Consider the following 25908-nt stretch of genomic DNA (forward strand, 5'->3'; position numbering starts at 1 on the left):
CTACCATGATCATAGAAAACAATCACATTTATAAAGGTTAATCATTGAAAAGAGAATGCAAAAGTATGAAAAAGGAAAGATGAAAAAGAATGTTTTGATTTAAGTTCTAGTGGAAGACATGGATACAAAGAATGTTATCTAATGAATACCGACCATTCTTCTTTATTTCTCTTCCCTTTCTTCCTGGACTAAAATTGTACCAATTCTGTTGGAGTTCAATGTAAGCAAGAACCATGTCATCAATTCTCTGTTAAAGTACACCAGCTTCATTTCAATTCAATTCTCAGCTTTTATGCATTTTCATTCCTAATCATTCCTACATAGTTCCTGAGTCAAATGTTCATTGCTCACTTAAGCTTTTTTAGGTTCGCAGCAATATCAAATCTGAATTTCAGTTTTTACTGTTTAAAGTACCACTTCTCTAATGTTCTAAGAATTTCAGAACAAACTTTGAAACTTAGCCAATTCTGCACAGTGAGCAACTCAACTTCCCTTCTCTGAATCTTTCTTCTGAACCTAATAACTACTGGTCAGAATTTGCAACACAATCTTTGCACAAAACTGATACTTAATTTCCTTTTCCTGAATTCAATCTTAACATTTCTGCATTTCTTGGATTCTGCCTTTCCATCTTCTCTTCAGATTTCAGAGCTTTCTGAATTAAAGAAATGTCAACCCAAGAATCTGCAAGAGGTTTCTAGATACATGAGATGGAATGGTTTTCTACAAATTATTTTCGAATTTTAATCTATTTTGATCAGATTAAGCAAGCTCATTGTTGTTTCAGAGCTTCTAAACAGTGAACATTCCATTTTCAGATTGTTTCATTTCCAGCATTACTCAATTCCATAATTCAAATCCACTGCTCGAATTCAATTAAAGCTCAAGCTCTCCCCCACACTTAAACTTCATTCCGTCTCGGATTGAAAAGGCCACCATATTTATTCAATTTATAACCTAAACAGATACAGCTGCAAATCTCAACTCTAGGTTCTGAAATTCTGGGCACTTCCAGGTTATGAAATTTCTACATTCTGCAGCCATTGATCCTTTAATACCATTTGTCTATTCATGTTGCCAGGTTCCCCTTGAACTTTATCAGATGTTTGATACTACTTCCAACTTTTGATACGCATTGGATACTTAAACATCATTTTCATTATATCTGGATCTACACTGTTTCAGCAGATTCTAATATCCACTCTCTGCTGCATCCAGTTCCAAAACTACATTCACAGATTGTAGCCTTCAACGTTTAAACAGTTTCAAGTGCTTCTTGAATTTGTACAGCATCTCCAGAAATTACTACAACCAATGAACTATTTCAAATATCTTCAATTCTGAATTTGTTTCTTTTCCTAATTCTGCAACTTCTGAACAGCTTATCAAAGCTTGTTCAATCTTCAATTTCCGTATTAATAGAAATCTAAGATACCATTTGTTACTGCATTTTGTAGCATTTCCTTTTAAGCTTATCCTTTATTTAAAGGTCACTTCAATTTCCGGCACAACATTGATACTAAGCTTTTCATTCTCATATCCTGCACAATACAATGTTCAATCTGCACAGTTCTCTCATTTCAAAAAAATGCAATTCATTTCAGAACACCAGAACATAATGTTATTACCAACCAAAAGAAATCCTTCAAAAGAATCAATCACTTAGCACTTTCACTTCCCATTCTTGAACCACTCCAATGTTCTTCATGCAAACAAAATATAATCCACAAATATCATCCAAAAATTCCTTCCCCCACACTTTAACTAAATCCTCCTTGGCCAAAATATTCATCATATGACAAACCATGTATCCATATTTAAAAGATTCACAAATGAAAAGGCATAAATTGACATGATGATAACAAGAAAGAATAGCAAGAATTTGTGTGGAACAAAGAAACAAATAGATTTACCTCCAAAAACATGATTTAATCTATTGGATTGTGGTTTTGAAAGAATCAAAGCAAGCGCTAGAGTGTAATAACACAAGTGCATCACTCAATTAAGGTTCATCCTCACTAGGTATGAAAAAGTATCAATTCAATTACCAATCAAATGTCCATTCTTAAGTTGCAACCTTGAGAAAATTAGAAATCCATAATTGACATTAAGCCCCAAAAATAGATATTCAAATCTGTCTCACATTCTCTACTTCTAATATGTTATAGAAAAATTGCTAAGGGGGTACCATTTTTATTCACAGTAGAGAGTTTATTTTCTTACACTAAACTATTATTTGTAAACCAAAGAATTTATTAAGAAACTAAACATGCCATAAGGAACGAACTAAAAGCTAAGTTGTGAAAGCAAAAGAATATTATTGTGTGAAAGCAAAAAATAAAAGCTAAGTTGGAACAAACTCCCCTTTAACTGGGTAGATGGCATCAACGTGTTTCACTATCTCCATTTCCATTTGGTTATTGGTTTCATAAAAAACTTTAAGTCGATGCCCATTCACCTTGAAAATCCGGCCCGAAGACTCCTCCTTAATCTCAATAACTCCATAAGAGAAAACATTAGTAACAACAAATGGACCTTCCCAACGAGATCTCAATGTACCTTTAATAAATTTGAGCCGTGACCTATATAAAAGCACCTTGTCACCAATATGAAATTCCTTACCCACAATGTGCTTATCATGAAAGTTTTTGGTCTTCTCTTTATAGATCCGTGCGTTCTCATAAGCTTCCAACCTAATTTCTTCAAGTTCTTGAAGTTGTAACTTCCTTTCTTCTCTTGCTAGGCCAACCTCAAAATTGCAAGCTTTCACGGCCCAAAATGCCTTATGTTCAATCTCCACTGGAAGATGACAAGCTTTACCATAAACCATTCTGAAAGGAGACATTCCTATAGGAGTCTTAAAAGCAGTCCTATAGGCCCAAAGAGCATCCTCCAATCTCTTGCTCCAATCTTTCCTATCAGGCCTCGCAGTTTTCTCAAGAATTGCCTTCACTTCTCTATTTGATACCTCAGCTTGTCCATTTGTTTGAGGATGATAGGAAGTAGAAATTCTATGTGAAACCCCATATCTACTCAGCATAGCCTTCATCTGACTGTTGCAAAAATGTGTCCCTTTATCACTGATGATTGCTCTAGGCACTCCAAACCTGCAGAAAATATATGACCTGACAAAACTCACAACAACTGAAGAATCGTCAGTCCTGATGGGAATAACCTCCACCCATTTGGAAACATAATCAACTGCCAATAAAATATATGAAAATCCAAAAGAGACAGGAAATGGACCCATGAAATCAATACCCCATACATCAAAAATCTCACAAAATAACATATAATTTTGAGACATTTCATTCCTAGGTCCTATGTTCCCAGTTCGTTGACACCTATCACATGATTTACAAAAAACATAGGCATCACGAAATATGGTAGGCCAATAAAAACCACACTCTAACACTTTCCTAGCTGTCCGTTGTGGTCCAAAATGGCCACCAAACTCAGATGAATGACAGAATGATAATACAGACTGAAACTCCAAATTAGGTATGCATCTTCTAATGATTTGATCACCACAAAATTTCCACAAATAAGGATCATCCCATACATAATATTTGGAATCACTTTTCAATTTATCTTTTTGAGCTTTTGAAAATTGTACAGGAAAAACTTTACCTACTAAGAAGTTAACCAAATCTGCATACCATGGAGACTCACCATGCACCCTAAAAAGCTGCTCATCTCTAAAATCATCATCAATAGCTGTGTGATCTAGTTCCCCTTCAATTCTGCTCAAATGATCTGCAACCAAGTTCTCCTTCCCACTCCTATCACGAATCTCCAAATCAAACTCCTGGAGTAGAAGCATCCATCTAATCAATCTGGGCTTAGCATCAGGCTTCTTGAGGAGAAACTTCAAAGCTGCATGATCAGAAAATACAACCACGTGAGAACAAAGCAAATATGAACGAAATTTATCCAAAGAAAAAACAATAGAAAGAAGCTCCTTTTCTGTCATGGTGTAATTGGCTTGAGCTGAATCCAAAGTCTTCGATGCATAGCAGATCACATGTGGTGCTCCTTCTACTCTCTGTGCCAAAACTGCCCCAATGACAAAATTCGAAGCATCACACATAAGCTCAAATGGTAATGTCCAATCCGGTGGCCTGATGATAGGTGCAGAAATCAAAGCCTCCTTCAATCTCTTAAAAGCTTCCTTGCACCTCTGATCAAATTGAAACTCCACATCTTTCTGAAGAAGCTGTGACAGTGGAAGAGCAATCTTGCTGAAGTCTCTAATAAATCTCCTGTAAAATCCTGCATGACCAAGAAAAGCTCGAACATCCCGCACGCATGCGGGGTAAGATAAAGAAGATATAGCACTAATTTTAGCAGGATCTACCTCAATTCCTCTCCTAGAGACTATATGTCCTAAAACAATACCATGCTCAACCATAAAGTGACATTTTTCAAAATTAAGTACCAAGTCTGTCTCGATACATCTATCTAAAACCCTAGACAAATTTCCTAGACATGCATCAAAAGATGAACCCTATACAGAAAAATCATCCATAAAAACCTCCATGCAATGCGCTAATAAATCTCCAAAAATACTCACCATGCACCGTTGAAAGGTTCCTGGAGCGTTGCAGAGTCCAAATGGCATACGTCTATAAGCGAATGTACCGAAAGGACAAGTGAAAGTAGTCTTCTCCTGATCCTCTGGTGCGATGCAAATCTGAAAATATCCTGTGTAACCGTCAAGGAAGCAATAATGTGACTTACCCACCAATCTCTCCAACATCTGATCAATAAAAGGCAAAGGGTAATGGTCCTTCCTTCTTGCCTGGTTCAGCTTCCTGTAGTCTATACAAACTCTCCATGAATTCTTCACCCTGATAGGCACCAACTCATTCTCTTCATTAGCCACAACTGTCACTCCAGATTTCTTTGGTACCACATGAATAGGACTTACCCACTTACTATCAGAAATAGGGTAAATGATACCTGCCCGTAGAAGTCTAGTCACCTCTTTCTTTACTACATCAAGCATCAGTGGGTTAAGTTTTCTCTGGGGTTACCCCCTAGGACTTTTGCCTGAAACTCTCGACCCGTCAAGACTTTCCGCATAGGGTTACCACCCCCTATGACCTAGAGTTACAACCCCCTAGGGTTTTCCTCCACCTAGGGTTACCGCCCCCTAGGACCTAAGGTTACCACCCCTTAGGATTTTCACCTGCCTAACCACAGTTAGGACTTTCCTGAAACACTCAATCAAGCACGTTAGATCACAACAAGACTTAACTTTGAATCCTTTGCCATTATCAAAACTTGGATTCGATTGTCGGATGCTTCCCGCACCAACATCATGATGCATCTTAACTTGTCAAAATCATGATTTCATATCAATTTTTTAGTACCATCTTGTGTTTTGTATTTTGTTTAGAAGTTGATTTTTTGTCAGATATCTTATATCCGTGTTTCTGACAGTTATCATTAAGTCTTTTATAGTTTAAAATCATTCTAGATTGTCCGTGTTTTTGTTCAAATCCTTTATTTACTATGAAAGCTGGACTTCTATGCCAATAAGTAGATCTTTGGATTACTCCCAGAGTTAGTAATTATTTGATGTGCATTGTGCATTCTTCTACTTCCCAATTCGTGTATCTTAAGTCTTGGGCTTTTATGGTAAAGTCTAGGTTTATTATTACTAATTTACAATAAATCTTATCTCGTTCCTAATATTTGGTAGGATTCTCGCCTATGATTTCTAATTTTTCTAATCAAGATATCAAAGAATCTAGGTCTGGTTGTGTCTTTATTAAGTGCAGTAAATATATGGGAGAAAGTAAATCTTCTGAAAGGTCTAAGTCTGAATTACTAGGATCTTCTATAAAAGTTTCCATTTTATAAAGGCTTGTATAACTAAGTACTGTTAGTTTTCCTGTAGTTCGTTGAATGCTAATGCACATGATAGTTCCTGTGTTAATAAATAGGAACCTTTACAACCTTTACAAGAAGTCTAATCTATACAGTGGCATGTATCATTGTTAGTAATAGAGGTAGATGTTGAAGATATATCCTTATTAGTGATGGTGGAAATAGGTGTGGACTTCTAGGTTGTAAGGGTATCACCATACTTTCGGATGGTAGAAGGGTAGTCAAAAATAATTGGAGAGACGATAGGTGTACGTAGAGAGAAAAATAACATAGTCTTTTGTAAGGAACAATGCTTGATCCTAAGCAATGAAAAAACTAAGTCCCAAAATTAAGTGGAGATTAGGTTATAGAAGGGGTTGAATCCAAAGTTTGGGTAGTGAGAGGGGGGAGGGGGCAAATTTACCACAGTTTGTATAAAACCTTAAGTGAGTATTGATAACAAACTTATGACAGGATAATTGTTAACGATCAAACTGGGTATTAACCAGTGGGTTAGCGACTGTTTTAATGAGTTCTAAAGGTATGATTGAGAATATAGTGGTTTCATCATTTATTCAATTAGTTGTTCCACTGTCAAGAAAAGCATGTAGTGTAAATTTATATCAGTGTATATTGACTAGACAAATAACTCTGATATTAGTAGTTCGTCTAGTGTTGCAGATACTGGAGTTTTTATGAAAACTAATTCAGTATCCGATGTTGGTTCATTTATCACAATTCCTTTGCCTCGATTGTTAACTATAGGGGTAGAGATTAGCTAGCAAGGCTTCTAGTAGATTGAGTCAAGTTTCTAAAATTGAGACTCTTGTTTCAAAAAGCACATTTCTTGTACTCTCTCATACTTATTGAGCAGTAGGTATAAGGATGTTAAACGTTTGTTGTAAGCATATATTACAAATTTGTCTCCTGCAGAGCTTACAGGTTCCTCTTTTGTCTATGACTGGATAAAACCTGCATAAGAAACAAGGAATATTATTTATTCCTGTTTTTAGGGTCCAATCATGAGAACATTCTGGTAATTTTAGTAAAGTAATATGTGGTATGGACTGTGTAAACATAAGGTTCATGTTATCTAGGTCCAAGTCCTCCCATTGTTTTGTTAAGTCCTCAATTTTTGGCTAGAATGTCTCACTAGGGATTTCGTATTTTTCTGCCAGTGTATATGGGGTGTCTAGGAATGAGTTGACGAGTTAATAATCAGAGGAAGTAGTTATTTCTTCTATATCCTCTACAGAAATAATATAGTAAATAGAGGAGGTTTCAGACACATCATCTTGAATTTCTATTATGTCCAAATTAGTATAAGAGACTAATTTAGTCTCTCTTGTATATAAGTTTTTTCTATTCGGATATGCAAAAGAGAGATGTCCTGGTTCATTACAAGCAAAATAAGTTATAGTATCGACATATATTTTCTTTGGTTTAAACCTCCTAACATGTTTATCTTTGTTTAAATAAGGCTTTTTTCCCTTTCTTTTTTTAAATAGTAGCCCTTTGTAGGCTTGAATTTGGGTTTAGGTTGAATGGTTGGTCTGGTCGGGCTTTTTCTCTATTTGTACCTATGTTCGTTCAATCCATATAGTTACAGAGTATATATTTAACTACAGAAACTATATTGTTGTTTTTAAAGTTATTTTTGTATTTGTATATAAGTACATTTTTCCTTAAGTATGGAAATGATATGTTGGATTTAAACTCCCATTTTATCATATCGGGGTGTTATTTTTAAGTCTATCCAGACTTTGTAAATTTCTTTACCTAACTCTCCTGGTAATTTACTAAAAAGCCTTTTGCCTAATTTCGGATTACAATAATTTTTTAATACTACAGTAAGTGCTAGGAAATTATTACAAAAAGGTTTAATCCGGTTCTAGCTAAATAGTTGAAGATGTTCTAAGTCCTCTCCTTGCTTCCCTTTGTTGTATATCTAATCCTGTATTAGCATCTCTTGTTATTAAAAATCTATGGATGTTATAACAAAAGTTTAAGATGTTATTTCCTTGAGCTACTATATGAACTATTTCTTCTGGAAATTTTACCTTGTAAGCTTCCCATACAGCTCTAGCTACATGACCTCAGTAATTTTCTCCTATACGCATCATGACTTCTCCAGTTTCTATATGAAGTTCATGTCTAGCTTGGTAATCTCTCCTAACAAAAACAATCCACTGTTCTAGATAGGTATCATACATCTAAAGGTCATCACACTCAGCTATATTTAGAAGTACTAATTTTTTCCTGAAATAAGTAATTTTTGGTAGTATTCTTTTCCCTATAGTTCGAAGTAAGGGATTATTATTTGTATATGGAGTTCTTTCTATTCTTGGTGGGTGGCCATGTCCATAATTCGTAGTTCTCATAGAACTTTTTGGATACTGGATTATTGGTGGCCTAGACGTAGCAGATGTGGTAATAGTGTAAGATACGACAATTAAATAATAAATGTTATTTGAAAAATAACTTTATTAGATTTTTTAAGAATTTTTATAATTTTTTTGAGATTTAAACAGAGTTCGTATGACATTTTGAATAATAAGTGTTCTCTATCAGGTTTAGAGAAAGTCTATTTATTTGTCATCGTTGTCGCGAAATGCCACCAGCCATTGCAAAGTTGTCTCCCTTCCCCCACACATCTATGATGCGTGCCTGTGCGGACTTGCTCCTTGTTGCGAGCACGGGCCGCCGCTACGCCACCCCTCACTTGTGCCCTAATTCTCAAGTCTCTCCCCCATTGTTGGCCACCTCCCTTCGCATGAGGCCAGATCCATGAAGTCATGGTCACCGTCGAGACTCATCATCTTCTTCTTGCGTCTGTGTCGCCTGATCTCGCCCGACGTCGCTGACCTCACTACGTTGAGTGCTGTCATCGGCCAGTTTGACCCCACTGTATCGAGTCTAGCAACCACTGTCGTAGCCCGATGTAGTGGTTATTGCCGCCTCTAGCTGATCACCAATGTCCGTGCACAATAGATTATCATCCTATTGATTCATCATGTTTAGTAGTTGATACAATAGATTTAATGATGGGTTAATTGATTATAAAATTTGATTAATTTGTGTTGGATTGATTAATGGATGAATTTAGTGAGTTTTGGGAGATGGTTCATATATAAACCTAATCTAATTAGGTTGTGGAATGGTTAGGGTTAATAGGGTTAACCCTAATTTGATCAATGATTAGATTAATTGAAGTTAATTAATGGTTAGGGTTAATGATCATATCAATTAGGGATTTCCTAATTGGATTTAGTATTTAGTTTAGCTAATTAGTACATGATGAGATTTAGCTACAATGTACATCTTATTGTAGGGCTCTAATTAAAGATGAGCGTCTCAACTTAGGAGTTATTATAAGTACCCTGTGATAGTTTTGATGTGATTAATCATGTCAAGTTAGATTCTATTATGTTTTGATATCCTATGTATAAGTGTAGATCATATCAATTAGGAATTTCCTAATTGGATTTAGGATTTAGTTTAGGTAGTTAGTACATGATGAGATATAGCTACAATGTACATCTTATTGTAGGGCTCTAATTAGAGATGAGTGTCTCATCTTAGGAGTTATTGTAAGTACCCTGTGGTAGTTCTGATGTAATCAGCCAAGTCAAGCTAGGTTCTGTTATGTTTTGATACCCTATGTCAAAGTGTGTAGGAAGTTAGAAGCACAAGAAGCCGAGCGAAATACGTAGCTAGCGAGAAGGACGGCACGGGAGAGAATCGACGGGCTCAGTGCGTCCGAGGGACGAAATGATACAAAAGAGTACACTAACGGACGAGAAGGAAATGCATGGCGATTCCAATGGATGAGAAGTCGGAGCGGAAGACTACTCGAGAAGGCCGGAAAAGGGGTTCGAGTGAGCCCTATTCCGGATGACCGAAATCACCCAAAGCAAAGCTGGAGCGGAAGACCCGGATATGAAGTCAACTTCGAGTTGCCCTGGTCCGGGCGCCCGGATCACTCGAGGCAGCGAAGGCACCCCGGGTGTGAGCCCGTGGTCGTAGGCCGGTTCAGCCCTGTTTGGGCGCCCAGACCAGAAACTTATCAAAATATGTGCTATCGTGATCCAGTACGATGTGGATAAAATTCTATTCACGTCCAAATGCCTGGAACTCTTCCAAGCACCCCGATCAGGACTATAAATATAGCCCTGATCCCAGAAGCTAAACAGAACATTTATAAATGATATATTTTCAGTTTAGCTTTGTAATTAAGTGTGTTAACTGCTATAAGATGCTTCTCCACCTAAAGGAGACTTTAGTGGACTTTTTTAACGTCTTGGATTAACAATCTTCTGATTGTAAACCAAGTAAAATCTCTATACAAGAAAGGTATTTGTCTATACAAGTGCATTTTAGTGGCCATTTCTTTTTAATTAGTTTCTTTTCTATACAAGTGTCTGTTCTAATAAAGTTGTAAAATATAAGAAAGGTATTTGTTTTTTATTTAAAGCTATTCACTCTTCTCTCGCTGGCTACAAAGGACCAACAATTGATATTAGAGCCAAATCACTTCAGAAGAACTAACCGTTGACCGAAGCTCAAGAAATGACCAAAGCTAGCATCTACCCATCAGTATTCGAGAGGGAGTTCACGTTTTAGAGACATCAAATAGAGGTATATTATAAAACTAATTTCAATATTTTACTAATGATTAAGTATGATTTTGATATGCCTAAAAGTGGAGAAGGAAAAGAACTTGAGGAGCATCGATGGACTGAGAAGCAGCACAACACTTTTATGGCAAATGGTAAGGCTGAGTTCTACCTTCTGAGTATTCTGCCTACCCAGGATCTCAATAGAATCGGCAAATACAAGAGTGCAAAAGAACTTTGGTAAAAGTTCTTGAAACTCTACGAAGAACCAAAAGAAATCGAATCCAACTTCTCGACGGACACTAAGTCATCATCAGAAGAATTTGAGACTGAGGAAATTACCGGAATATTTCTTATAGCCGAAACCTGAAGACAATGAAAGTTCATCATAGACGAGCATCAAGAGCATCAATGAAGGGGGAGAAACATCAGAAGAAATCAACTCTATAGGGGGAGCATCAGATTCTGAGATCGACAAGGTAAGTCAGGTACGATCTCTACATCCAGATAAATTATTTAAATTTATAAAAATATTGTCAAAAAGTTCTTGCAAATTAGAAATAGAAAATAAAAAATTATTAAAAGAAAATAATAAGTTAAAAGGAACTTTAGCAACGTCTTATCGATTAGAGGATTTGGACAAGATAAAAATTATAAATTATAAATTAAAAATAGAAATAAAAAATCTTGCATGCTCACATGTTCAACAAGTTCAAATTTATAATAGATTAAATTGATATTTTAGATATCATCAGGGCCAAATTAGAAAATTGTCACCAAAGTATATTCCTAAAACACCAGTCGACTGGTAACGGTAAAACAGCAAGGCAGTTTTCCCAAGCTCTATATAGTGGAGTTTGGGGTGGCTGGCTTTGGTTGACGAAATTAGACTTGATTAAAATTTAATTAGAGTCTCTAAGCTCTCGTTGCAAAAAAGGTGTTCTTGATCGAGTTGTGGTGAGGTTTCTCCACCGACAAGGAGGATTGTGCTAGCTAGAGTTTTCGGGGGCTAATCCACCGACAGATAGGGATCGTCCATCTTACGGACAACTGTGGAGTAGGAGCTTTATCTCTGAACCACGTAAATCGACGTGTAGTGATTTGCATTCCTTTCCTTTAGTCTTTAGCTTTCGTATTTGTACTTAGTATTAGATTTTCACTGCGCAACTAACAAATACGTAGGAGGCGATCAATTGGGGACAACAACTATTCAACCCCTCTTCTAGCCAGCCACAAGATCCCCAACATAAACTACTTTTTAGGACTATAAACTAAACAAACTAAAGAAAGAAACTATGTTCACTAAGACAAACATACAAAAGAACTAATTAGGAAATTTGGTATGAAAAGCTCTAAAAAACTAAAAACACCTATGGCAAGTACCATAAACATAGATAGTGACCCAAATGGTAATTTAGTTGACTTAAAGCATTATAGAAGCATGATAGGAAGCTTACTTTACTTAACTACAAGCAGACTTGATATATTATTTGTAGTAAGTATGTGCACTAGATATCGAACATGCGCTAAAGAATCTCACTTATCAAATGTTAAAAGAATATTTAGATATCTAAAAGTAGTTGTAAGTGTAGGAATGTGGTACCTAAGAATATCAAACTTTAAGTTAGTTGGCTATTTTGATTCATATTATGCTGGCTGTAACACTACAAAAAAATTGGACATTAGGACCGCAATATTAGCAGCGGTTGATGAAGCGGTTGTAAAAGCATATCCAATAGAATCGGTCAAGTTTAATCGCTCTTAAAATCGCTTCAATTGAGTTTTTTTTGATGCGGTTGGTAAACCGTTGCTATTGGACACATATAGAACTGGTTGATCCGGCGGTAAGGACGGGGGACCCCTTTAAGGGGAGTCAATAACACGTAGAGGTCAAAAGTCAAGGGCAATATGAGGTTCGGCCGATCGGGTAAGGATCGGGTCAACCGGCCGAACGGGTCAGAAGAGAATCAAAGACAACCCGGCGGGGAGTCTGGTTTCCGACGCTCCTGGTGAACAAGGTCGTCGGGCCGAGCGAGTGGCCCTCTCGGCTGAGGCCAAAAGCAGCAATGCTATGAAGGAACAGTCTCAGCCGAGCACACGACAGGGAATATCCCGAGCGGACCAGTACCTGCGTCCGGTCGGACGTGATGGGACTGTCGAGCGGCTGGGCGCTCGGCGTGGGGAGAGAAAAGACAAAAGGATAAATGAACATCTTCTGACAACAAGCATGTTCGAAGACCAAGCCATGCACAGAGTCCTATGACAGAAGGTTCTACTATCCCATCAGAGAAGTGCTCGGACTGTAGCAGTATGGTGTCAGGCAAGCTCCTCTGGCAAGCCCATACTGAGGTATGGTAAGAGGACACGTATATGCCTCGGTATGTGTGCATAAGCCTCCTCACAGCTCTATATAAGGGGCCTCATACTTCGCCGGAGGTACGCGATCTCTGATATTAGAAACCACTTAATAGTTTCCTCTTGCCTGACTTGAGCGTCGGAGGGTCGTCGCCGGGAACCCCTTCCCGGCCCGACTTCTTTGCAGGTTCACCGGAGCTCCATACGGCTGGTCAGAGATCCACGACATCGATTCGGAGAGCGCCACGTGCCCAGCGTCCATCGATTCAGCGTTCGGACAGGATCAATTGGCGCCGTCTGTGGGAATCTACCTGCATCCGGACGGAATAGATGGATGAAGCTGGATGACCGCACACCGTGATGCTCTCCCAGGAGGAACTCGACGCTCTAATCGAGACAAGAGCAGCTAATCTCGTGGAGCAACAGAAGCAGAAAGCGCAAGCCGAGCGACCGGAGCAACAAGCGACGTCAGCATCAGGAGGCCGAGCGGAAGCACCGCCTGCCACGGTTCCGTTTCACCAGGCCCTATTCCGTACGCCTCCTGAAGTTACAACAGTTAACCGGGATCGAGGATCTTCATCCGACGAGGCGCCCAAGCGAGACAACAGAAAAGGCAAGGCTCCCCGAACGGACGCCTCCCCCGAGCGGATTAACCGGCAGTTTTCAAAGGCCATCCTACGGGACCCTCTGCCAAAGCACTATGTGCCCCCGGCGATCGGTGAATACAACGGAACCACCGACCCGGACGATCATCTAGGTAAGTTCGACAATACAGCTACACTACATCAATACACAGATGGAGTGAAATGCCGGGTGTTTCTTACCACCCTCTCGGGATCGACGCAACGATGGTTCTGGAGGCTGCCGGACGGATCTATCACCAGCTTTAAAGAGTTCCGCGTCACCTTTCTCCACCATTTCGCAAGCAGTCGGCGTTACCAGAAGACTAGTGTTAGTCTATTCGCCATCAAACAAGAGCCTAGGGAGTCACTTCGAGCTTACATCCAGCGATTCAACCAGGTGGACATGAATATTCCAACAGCCACCTCAGAAACAATGATGAATGCATTCACGCAAGGCCTCGTGGATGGTGATTTCTTCCGTTCACTTATTCGAAAGCCGCTCCGAGACTATGATCATATGTTGCACCGGGCCAATGAGTACATTAATGTAGAGGAAGGCCAGGCGGCCCGAAGAAAAGAAGTTTCTTCTGAGTGGCTAGCCCCTGCCGAGTGGAAGCTTGTCACTCGCCAGGAACCGCCCAGAGGACCGCGTGCCGAGGCAATCCGCTCTCACCACGCGAGGTCCCATACCGTCCAAGAGGTAGCTGCCAAGCGGCCCAAACCAAAGAAGAAGGTATGGACCTCTATGTTTTGTTCGTTCCACCGAACCGACACGCATAACACACGAGATTGCCGAAGCCTTCCCCTGATCGCCCACCCCGCTCCTCGGAGTAGCCATCATCGATCGCCATCATCCGACAGGCGACAGTGACACTCTGAAGCCGATCGGCGGATCGGCGACAGGCGACAACGATAGTCTCCCGAGCGGCATCATCCTCAGAGGCACGAGGACAATCCCCGGATGTCTAAGGAGCGGCCTAGGTCGTTCGCCCGGGAGGAAGAAAATAGAAGCAACACGTCCCGCGGCGAAATCAACATCATCGCTGGCAGGCCGACCGGAGGTGACTCCAATAGAGCAAGGAAGGCGAGTGTAAGGCAGCTCCAGATCCATGCGGTCGGCTGCAGTCAAGAACGGGCGAGCGGGCCCGAAATCAGCTTCGGGCCCAGGGACCTTGAGGGAGTCGAAGTTCCACATGACGACGCCCTCATTATCAAAGCGGTAATAGCTAATTATACTATTCACCGTATTTTCATTGATACGGGCAGTTCGGTCAACATCATATTCAAAAAGGCTTTCGACCAACTGCAAATCGATCGAGCCGAGTTGTTGCCCATGACAACCCCATTCTACGGGTTTACGGGCAATGAAGTTCTACTGGTCGGGCAAGTCCGACTGGCTATTTCAATGGGAGAAGAGCCGCTCAGAAGGACGCGGACCGCCAACTTCATCGTGGTCGACTCTCCCTCAACATACAATGTTATCCTGGGGCGACCAACGCTCAGTGAGTTCCGAGCGGTCGTCTCCACCTTCTACCAGAAAATCAAGTTCCCGGTTGAAGATAAAGTTGGAGAAGTGCGAGGAGACCAGCTGGCGGCTCGACGATGCTACATCAAAATGGTCCGAGCTGAAGCTAATTCCGCGCGGAAGACGCCACGGATCGAGGTGAACGCCATAACCGAAAAACCACCCTCTTTAGTCTATGAAGAAAAAGAGGAGGTGCAGATCCACCCGACCCGATCGGAGGCTACCACATTCATTGCGGCCGATCTGGAGGCAAGTCAGAAAAAGGAGGTGATCAAATGTCTCCAGAGAAATTGCAACGTCTTCGTTTGGTCGACGCATGAGTTGCCGGGAATTTCGCCGAGTATAGCACAGCACGAGCTTCACGTCCGACCGGACGCTCGGCCGGTGAAGCAAAGGAAGAGGGACTTCAGCGCCGAATAAAATGTCATCATCCGATTGGAGGTTGAGAAACTCCTGGAGGCCGACCATATAAGGGAGGTTCAGTTCCCGAGCTGGCTCGCAAATGTGGTGCTCGTCTCCAAGCCGGGCAACAAGTGGAGGGTTTGCATCAATTTCAGGGATCTCAACAAAGCATGCCCGAAGGATTTCTACCCTCTACCCCGGATTGATCAACTGGTGGACTCCACAACCGGGTGCGAGTTAATATGCATGCTAGACGCCTATCAGGGCTACCACCAGGTGCTGCTTGCCCGAGAAGATCAAGAAAAGGTTAGTTTCGTCACAGCCGACGGCACTTACTGCTACAATATAATGCCGTTCGGATTGAAGAACGCAGGAGCAACTTACCAGCGCTTGATGAACAAAGTATTCAAAGAGAAGATCAGACGCAATTTAGAAGTGTACGTGGATGATATTCTCATCAAGTCCGTCCGAGCGACTGATATTTTTGCGGACATGGAGGAGACCTTCCGAACGCTGAGGAAGTATGGAGTCAAGCTGAATCCTCAGAAATGTCTGTTCGGAGCAAAAGGCGGGCGTTTCTTGGGCCATATAGTGACCGAGCGGGGCATAGAGGAAAATCCCAGCAAAGTAAAAGCATTGCAAGATATGCTGCCTCCGAGAAATCTAAGGGAAGTACAACGCCTAACCGATCGGATAACTGCGTTGTCAAGATTCATCTCCAAGACTGCCAACCGGAGCCTCCCTTTTTTCAAGATCCTGCGCAAAGCTACTAAGTTTCATTGGGACGAGGAATGTGACCGGGCGTTTGAGGAGCTGAAGACCTACCTGAATTCCTTGCCCGTGCTAGCTAAGTCAGCTGCAGGTGAGCCGCTTTGTATTTATTTATCTTCAACCGAGCGGGCAGTGGGCTCGGCATTAGTGAGGACGAGCGGTGAAGAACAACCCGTGTACTTCTTGATCCATATTCTAAAAGACGCTGAATCTCGCTACACTGGACTCGAGAAGCTGGCTTTTGCTTTGGTCCTCGCTGCTCGGAGACTTCGTCCTTATTTCCTAGCACATACAATCATCGTCCGGACAAATAGCCCAATGGGAAGAGTGCTGCTGAACCCAGAAGCGCCCGGACGGCTCATCAAATGGACAACGAAATTAAGCGAATTTGACATTCAGTATCAACCCCGATCGGCGATAAAGGCGTAGTCCTTAGCAGATTTTGTTACCGAAGTGCAAAATCCCGAGCCCGAAGCTCTGTGGAAAATATTTGTGGATGGATCGTCTACTCGGCTCGAGAGCGGGATTGGTGTGCTATTACTTTCTCCCCAAGAAGAACGGATGCACCTATCCGTTCGGCTAGACTACAAAGCCACCAATAATGAAGCGGAGTATGAGGCCCTCATAGCCGGCTAGCAAGCAGCTCGGCATGTGGGAGCCGGTCGGGTAACAATCCATTCAGACTCTCAGCTGGCCGCTCAACAGCTCTCAGACACTTTTGAGATTAACAACGCTCGGCTCAAGCTCTACGCTGAGGCCTTCAAAAAGCTCAAGACCCACTTCAGAGAAGTTATTATCCAGAAAATACCCCGAGCAGAGAACCAGGCGGCAGATGAGTTAGCCAAGCTCGCAAGTTCAATATCACCAGTCGTTATCCAGCAGCCAATTGAACAAGTATCCTTGGTGGCGCACATCGACCGGATGGAAAGCCTCGCATTCCCGAGCGATTGGAGGATAGCCATCATGGAGTTTCTTCGCTCGGGTGCTACACCTTCCGATCGGAAGGAAGCCCGGCTATTGAGGAGGAGAGCCGGTCGGTTCACACTCGTTGGAGACCAACTTTCAAGAAGGCTTTCTCCCGCCCACTTTTAAAGTGTTTGAGCTCGGAAGACGCGGAGTACATCCTCCAGGAAGTGCACCAAGGATCGTGCGGAGGGCATCCGGGCAGACGATCGCTGGCCAGGAAGATCCTGCTGGCCGGATATTTCTGGCCAACACTGCAAGTTGACGCCGCTCGGACCATCGCATCGTGCCTCTCCTGCCAGAAGTACCACAACGTCTCCCACCGACCGATGGAGGAGATGAAAGCATCTACTGTCTCTTGCCCGTTCGATCAGTGGGGAATGGATATCGTGGGTCCGTTCCCTATGGCGACCGGTCAGCGGAAGTTTCTTCTAGTGGCGGTCGACTACTTTTCCAAATGGGTGGAAGCCGAGCCACTGGCCAAGATCACCGAGCAGATGGTCAAAAGGTTTATCTTGCAGCATATAATCTGTCGGTTCGGCATTCCTCGCCGGCTCATATCTGATAACGGATGACAGTTCGCCGGGAAGCAGTTCAAAGAATGGTGCAAAAGTTATGGCATCGAACAACATTTTACTTCCGTGGCGTATCCCCAGAGCAATGGTCAAGCTGAAGTAGCCAACTGGGAGATTCTTCGCATTCTTCGGACTCGACTCGACCATATGGGAGGAAGCTGGGTGGACGAGCTGCCGGGTGTTCTATGGGCTATCCGCACGGCCCCAAAGGAGGGAACGGGCGTCACGCCATTCCATTTGGTGTACGGCGGTGAAGCAGTTATCCCAGTTGAAGTCGGTATAGAGTCCGTCCGGATCCAGAACTATGATGATGACAACGCCGAGCGGAGGAACATGGAGCTGGACTTGATCGACGAAGAGCGAGCCAAGGCGTCTGTCCGACTGATGACGTACCGGCAGAGAATGAAGCAGAACTACAACCGGCGAGTGATCCCTAGAGCGTTCCAGGTCAGCGACCTAGTGTGGAAGAAAGTAAAGCCGGTCGGGGACGTTGGCAAGCTGGAGGCTCCTTGGGCGGGCCCCTTCAAAGTCATCGAAAAGCTCCGCTCGGGTGCCTATTATCTGGAGGATGAAGACGGACGGCAACTGGATCGACCATGGAGCACGAACCACCTCCAACCTTATTGGGCGGGGTGAAAGGTACGCCAATGTAATGTATTCTGTATACTTTTCGTTCGGCTGTATACTTGAAATGCAGGAGTAAAAAATCAGAAAATTAGCGCAAGTATAAGGCATCGTCAGCCGAATCGGAAGACCGTCGAGCTCCGACGTTAAAAATCGAGAGTCGTGCCAGCGGCTATAAACCCTCCGGCCGGAAGACCGTCAAGCTCCGACGTTAAAAATCGAGAGTCGCGCCGGCGACTATAAACCCTCCGGCCGGAAGACCGTCGAGCTCCGACGTTAAAAATCGAGAGTCGCGTCGGCGACTATAAACCCTCCGGCCGGAAGACCGTCGAGCTCCGACGTTAAAAATTGAGAGTCGCGCCGGTGACTATAAACCCTCCGGCCGGAAGTCCGTCGAGCTCCGACGTTAAAAATCGAGAGTCGCGCCGGCGACTATAAACCCTCCGGCCGGATCGAAAGACGTTTGAAGATACGCGGCGAGGGAAAGTAGTGAAGGCGAATGTCACCTACGCCCGCTCGGGAGGCCTTGTTGGCCAAGTTGTGTGTCATAGGCTCCGATCAATCACCCACAAGCATGCAAAGTAAAGTAAAAACGAAGACGCACAACGCAGATAAATTTTTCATGGAAAACAAAGGAATTAAGGCCGAGCGGCCGAATTACAAAAAGGGATAGTTTTTGGCCGAGTGGCCGAATTACATATAAACTTCTATTCTAGATAATCGTAAAGATCCTTCGGGATGGTGCTGAGGAGCGTCGCCTGGTCTTGAGCTGGGATGGTGGCGGAATCGGAAAGTTGCCCTTTGGACTTCAGGTAGTTTGTCGTGGCAGCCATGGCAAGTTCAAAGGCAGTGTACATCCGTTCATAAACTTTCTCCGAAAATTCGGCCGAACGGATGTAATTCTGCCTCAAGGCGGCAACCCGGCCTGGCTCGGCCTCCTGATATTCTTTGAGGGCCGCTCGGGAAGCATCGGCAGTTGCCTGGTGTTCTTGTAAAGCAGTCTCTAGTTTCGTCACCTCATCCGAATGGGCCACCTTCTCGTCGGCCAGCTGGTCCATCAGCTCTTTAACCTTTTGCTCCAGGCCCCGAGCCTCGACGTTCTTTTTCTCCAGATCGGAGATAGCAGTGTTTTTCCGAGTGGTGGCTAGGCTTATTTTTTGGTCGAGCGTCTTGACCTGTCGATTGAGCTCGGCCAAAGTGTGGGCCTGATCGGCCGTCTTCTTCTGCTCAGCTGCCAACAAGTCTTCGGCCTTCTTGAGCTCTTTCTGCAGCTCAGCATATGATGGACCCTGGGAAGGTGAGCCGCCGGAACTCCTTAATCTTTTTAGCTCCTCGTCCACCATCGCCAGACGATTGGAGACAGCGATCTCCTCTACCCATCTCTGCAATTAACAAAATCATTAGTAGCCGATCGGAAAGAGCGCATAAAGGACTTGAGAAAACACGCTTACCCCAGTAGCCTGTTGCATATGGATGTTGGCCAGATTGCCGAGAGGGATCAACGCTGTAAAATACCGAAAATAGGCGATTATGAATAAGGAAATTTTCCGGAATTTTTGGACATTTTTCGGAAATTTTTCGGAGCTCGTATGGACGAGTTAACGGGGATAAAAACGGGGTCCGGAAAAAGCCTGTTTAGGCTACCCTGTTTTAATAAGGAAAAGTTTTAATTTCTTTTTCCTTTTTCCTTTTTCTTTTTATTGTTTTTCGCCGTCCCGTTTTCTTTCTCCCTCGCGCACCCGAGTTCTTCCCCAACTCCCCCGACGCCGTTTCCTCTGCTTCTTCTCCCCGAAACCGCTCGCGCCTTTCCTTGCCCTAACCTCCTCTGCGCCGATACCAGCCGCCTCCTCCTCTTCTCCGAGGCCGAAGCCTTTTTCCCTCTGCCCCTTTCCAGCGCCGCCGACCCGAGTAGCACCGCCGCAAACCGTGCCCTAGCCGCCGGCGACGTATGGAGCAGCGCCGATAGCCAGTGCCCTAGCCTCAGCCCGGGACACCCGACTCCAGCGACGCCACTTCCTTGCCTTTGCTGCCGGTGACGAGAGCCACCACCGACCCCCTGTCGCCCTAGCCGTGGAGATACCGAGCACTGGCCGATCGCCTCTGCCCTAGCCACCTCGCGCCGCCACCACTGCCGACGCCGACCCTCTCCTTGCTGCCACTCTAGGTCACGGATTGGTGGGGTTTTTGTGCTTTGAGGGGTGTTTCTAATTTCTGGCAGCAACCCTTCCTGTCGCATTTTGATATCCAGCAGTGATCTCAACCGTGAAGTGAAGTTTTATGCTATGGGTTTGCAGTCAAGGATGCAATTGTGATCGTGAGGTGCATTAGAACTTGCTGTGGGGTTGTGCTGTGGTTGGACAGCCACTCCTTCGGTATCTACTGGCTTCTGCAACGGGTGTCAACCTAGGTAAGATGTAGGAAAATGGATTGTCCTTGTTGTAGCTTGGTTGGAAAATTCTATATGTTTAAGAATATGGATTAATTACTGTTTTGGTTTGTTCGTTTTGTTCCAGCAGCAATTTATCTGTGCTGGCTGTAAACAATCCTAATTGGGCAACAACTTTATGACTTCCAGCAGCGGTTGATTTGAGGTAAGGATTATGGTTTTGATCTTTGGGTTAGATTATTGCTAGTTGTGTTAGCAATAATTATTGATTTAGGTTTATAAGTTGTATAACGGTGTAGTTGGGGTTAATGAAACTAACCCTAACTGGTCAGTGGATTAGAAATTAGTTTAGCTATTTGTTTATAATTAAATTAGCTAAACTGTGCGATTTAACACAGGACTTTGACGCGAGACGAGTATCACGGAGTCAGATTTGGATCACTTTATTGGAGGCGGGTACTTTGACTTATGTCTTTTGATATGCATGATAATATGTTTAACATATAACAGTAATTGTGTTACCTGTTTATTTCGGTTGGTCACTACATGATTAGTACATGTTGTTTGTTTATTTATTCTGCACTGCATATTATCTACCTGATCACATATGCCTTAGGTAGTGACCTAACCACATGCTCTGTTATATTCTGGATCTAGGGTTTATTTGATACCCTCTTCGATTTGTGTACCTTCTATTTGATACGTCTTCTTGTGGTACACACTTTGTATCTATTTATATGGATCATGCCATGTTATTCATGAGATTGCCATGTTTAGTATCATGCATCATGATTGCATGCTGTGCGATTGTCGGCTCTACTTTGGTTGAGCTCATCGCCAGTTACATGTACCGCACATCACCCATGGATTTGTATATATGGCTGGTGTGTGGCGGTTCTGCTGTTTGGCTCCGTTGGTCTGCTCATGTTGGCATTTAGGGTGGTAGCCGGCAGATGGTGGACTTTGTTTGGCTCGCTGGTCGAGACTCAGTGGTAGCCAGAGATATCCTCCCGTCATCGTGTACCGGAGATGAGAGCATTGAGCTCCCCATTTATGATTTGGGGTCACAGGACAGAGTACTCGACAAGATCCCGCTTACTCACATTGCATAGAGCATTGATTTGTGAGTATGGGGTTGATATATGCATTTATTGCATTTTATTTGCTTGTGATTGCCGCACTTATATGTCGCATTTGTTTGGATGCATTGATTGACATGCATACGTGATTATGACTCACTCCCGACGACTGCTACCTTTATACTTTGATCCGGTCAGTACAGTTATCTTCGATTTCATTTCATTGCATTTATCCTCCTCATATTCGGAGACTGTACGCATGATTAGTGTTGTCTGTTATTTGTTTTATTATGCATATCAGTTGTACTGCTGAGTGTTGGACTCACCCCGCCTCCATTGTTGATATGTTGAGGCTGTCCGGAGCAGTTCCAGTCGCTGGCCCCCCATCTGCACGTAGAGCTAGTTCTCTACTAGGTTGATTATTTGCTTTATTTTGGTTTTCCTTCCATCAGACTATGTTTTAGTCTTGTTTTGGATTTCATTTATGGATATTGTACGGATTGTTACCGTTTGATGGACTTTTGGATGGTTTGGTTTTTATTCTACTATGTGCCTGCCTGGACGGCAGAAGAGGTGAGTTTCGTTGGATTTGAGTTTTACGAGATTAGTGGAGTAGGGTGGATTTCGAGTCAGAGTCCTATTGTTATTGATTACTATTTTTTTAACTGCGTGGTTGTGACAGCCAGAGGCTGAATATCTTTGTAAACTGCGTGGTGTCTGTTTTTATTTTTGTTATCATTCCAGCCGCCTGTGGCTGATGTATATGTGTTATGTAGAAAGTTTCATATTGTCCGCCGTACAGGGGAGATGCTGCCGAAATTTCTTCGGACAGAGACTCCTCTGGGGCGTGACAATTTAGTGGTATCAGAGCCAAGTTATACGATACTTGTTATGTGTTAATTTTACGATCTTTGTTTTATTATGGATACTTTGAATAATCGATATCGGTTTATTTATCGCGCCAAAGTTTGGCGATATTTATTTGATTTCGTGTGTTGGATTTTCGATTTATCCGATACCAATTCATTGGTATCGAGCAGGTGTGATACCGCTTGGTATTTTGGACATTTTATACTAGCCCTAGTTGTGAGACAGATTAGTGCCGTTATTTTCGGTTGCACGGATTTGTCCGTTTCGATTATGTTATGGACTTCGTTTTGGATTTATATGGATTTCCGGTGTTTGTTTTTCTCGTACGGAATTCGAGGTCAATTTTGGGGAATGGACATGATGGAACATCTCCAGACGGCATATAGGTATGATGTTTAATTTGATAGTTATGACATGTATTAGCACTTTATCTTTAGTACTTGTCTGGATGTTGTAGCACATATTATATGTGATGGGTTATCCATTGAGCATGATTGACCTTAATAGATATCAAGGATTATTATCTCTAGTGATTTTCTTATCATACCATCAGTAGTGTTAGTTTCTGTTACTACTCGTGGGAGGAGGCACGTACCAGCCTCTGCTATTGTTAGCTGGGTAGTGGATGATACCTACATATTTATGTTGTTTTAGCCAGTGGAGGTTTTATACTCATATCTTTTGGATATTAGGGTACCCGATATGATGAAAAATTGTTCATTTGGGGAGTTACCATGTTTGATCATTGTTGAGAATGGTTTGAGGTTGAGGGATATTGTGAGATCAGATATTATGATATGTTGATTTCTAATGATTTATGAGAGTAAATGTTATGTGGTTGTTTGATGATCAATTACTAGTTATTTGTTTTGATGATCTATTAGTGGATAACTATTTTGATGATTTATATTTGAGTTGTCATTGATGGTGACATAGTGAGTGTCATTTATGATATTCACAGGTTTGATGATTATGGTTGGTGATCAGATTAAAAATTGAGTTCTGGAGAGTTTAGGGTTAAATGTGCCTATGAGATTTTAATAAATCTGGTTGGTTATGGATAGTTAACAGGATGATAAAATTGATATTTGTTTCATCTGATATTGAACTATGTGGATAAATAATGATTTGATGTTTTGAATGCTAACTTACCCTCATGGAGAGTAGAGACTTATTCATCTGATATTAGTGGGCTGATATTTTTGAGGATAAAAAAAAATGAGGGTGTCTTGATGATATTGAATTCTAGCTTTTTCTTTTGGGTCGTACACATTTATTCATGTGATATTATGTGGATTGACATTCTCTAGTTTGAGATGATGTATTAGTGTTGAATTGATCCATGAACTGATTTAGTTATTTGATAATGTAGTATACTATTTGATCGTGGTTTAATATACCTTAGTTGCTTGTGGAGGATTAAGGTATTCTTGATTAGTTAGTAGATGAATGATTTGGTTTTGTTGGTTGATCAGTAGAGGATTGTCATACTCTATTCTTAGAGGTTTGAACCTTTAGGTTGTTTGTGCTTAGTTATGTATCTAGAGCACATTTGAGTACATGCTTTGTACTGACGTGGAAAGGACGGATTCAGCCGTATATCATTGTCGGCTTGGATAGGTTATAGAGGATCGATGTATCATATTCTATGAAGACTTTGACCGTGGACTGTATATACCTGGTGGGATAACTTAGAGGGTGCATTGGGATATGTGACCCCGCTGGTGTAAGGAAGTGTAGAGCTAATTGCTTAACACTTATGGGATACAATCGTTACTAGTGTATACTGGGAGAGTACATTTGAATTTATGATGATAAAATTTTTCCCATTGGATATAGTCTTGGTAGTGTATGACATTGACTGGTAATGTTATACCACGGTGTGTATATCGTTCTTGTCCGATACCAGTTCCTTTGAACCTAGAGCAGGGTTGTTACTGGATGATTAGGCTGCTTTATTTTGGGTTGCTTTTGATTGATGTATTCATGCTTGATACATATGCATGAATTTTGTTTAGATATACCGTAACCCATGAGTGTTGGTAACATAAGGTTGGTCTCTTTGATTGAGCTGGTATGCTGATTTTGCATGTCTATGTTGCATGTATATCATGATTGTTTTGGGTTGTAGGAGTCCTGTGGTAGACTGTCCATTTGCAAGTAGTATATGTATCCATGTTCTGATGTGGTTTGAAGGCTCCTTGTGGATTATAGATATGTAGTTCGGAGTATGTATCCGGAGGTATTATTGAAGATAGCTTGTTGATTAAATCCGAGATGTAGTATAAGTACATCGGTGGTGTTTTGATGGAGGCATTTTGTCGATTTAATCTGAGTTGTGATATGTACATATGTGTTTGATGTGGTATCTGAGGTATCTTTTTGGATTATGTTTGATATGTGAGTGCACCTGGGTTTAGTATGCTTTATTGGAAGTATATGTTGGTTATACTCTTGGCATAGGTGAAGATATGTCATGTGAGGGTTGTTTGAGGTGTATTGTTGATTTTACCTACATTGATTTTGCACACGTGTTCGGTATGTATTGTTGGAGGTATCATACTGAATATACCTGAGTTGTGAGTATGTTTGGTGTATAATAATTGGAGGATTTTGTTGATCATACATATGTTGTGTGGGCATGTGTGCTAGGTGTATACATTGGTAGCTGTATGATGATTCTACTTATACTGAATGCAGAATGTGGAGTGACTGCATTATGTCATTTGTTGGATTAACCCATCAATTAATTTTCCTATCAGTGAATGACCCACTAGGATGCTGATAGAGTTGATGATGGATTTGATTAGTTACTAGGTTGTTATAGCCTAGGCTAACCACAGTGAATTGTGGTAGAGAGATCTTGTACAGCCTCTAGCTGGATAGTTAGGTGCCTTGGGGTACTTATATATTATTTTGTGGTGGAGCGTTGCTCCCACATATCACGGATTGCTGGTAGCGGAGCATTGCTCCTATATTTATTGCAGATACATATTTCAGATTATTTGTGGTGGAGTGTTGCTCCCACATATTGAGGATTTCTTGTGGTAGAGCGTTGCTCCCACATATGTGGTGTTTCCTGTGATGGAGCGTTGCTCTCACCCTGGAGGATTTATTCTTTGGTGATTTATGTTATTGATGATCAGATTTTTCGATTTATTATTGGAGATCTTATGAATAGGAATGTCTGTGATACGGACATTATGTGTATTGGTTTTTGCCATATAGGCTTACAGTGCCTTAGA

The 25908-nt window shown here is 42.1% G+C and overlaps 1 protein-coding gene across 1 annotated transcript; it reads right to left on the reverse strand.

The window, feature by feature from the left end:
- Positions 1–2344: 2344 nt before the first annotated feature.
- LOC122055135 lies at positions 2345–19671 on the reverse strand. The gene is made up of 5 exons (XM_042616519.1): positions 19504–19671; positions 4745–4903; positions 4574–4625; positions 3660–4386; positions 2345–3107 (listed from the first exon to the last, which is right to left on the reverse strand). Exons 1-5 carry the CDS (start codon positions 19669–19671, stop codon positions 2345–2347), a joined length of 1869 nt encoding a protein of 622 aa, XP_042472453.1.
- Positions 19672–25908: the final 6237 nt, after the last annotated feature.

Source organism: Zingiber officinale, chromosome 3B, assembly GCF_018446385.1.
Source record: "Zingiber officinale cultivar Zhangliang chromosome 3B, Zo_v1.1, whole genome shotgun sequence".
NCBI lineage: Eukaryota > Viridiplantae > Streptophyta > Magnoliopsida > Zingiberales > Zingiberaceae > Zingiber > Zingiber officinale.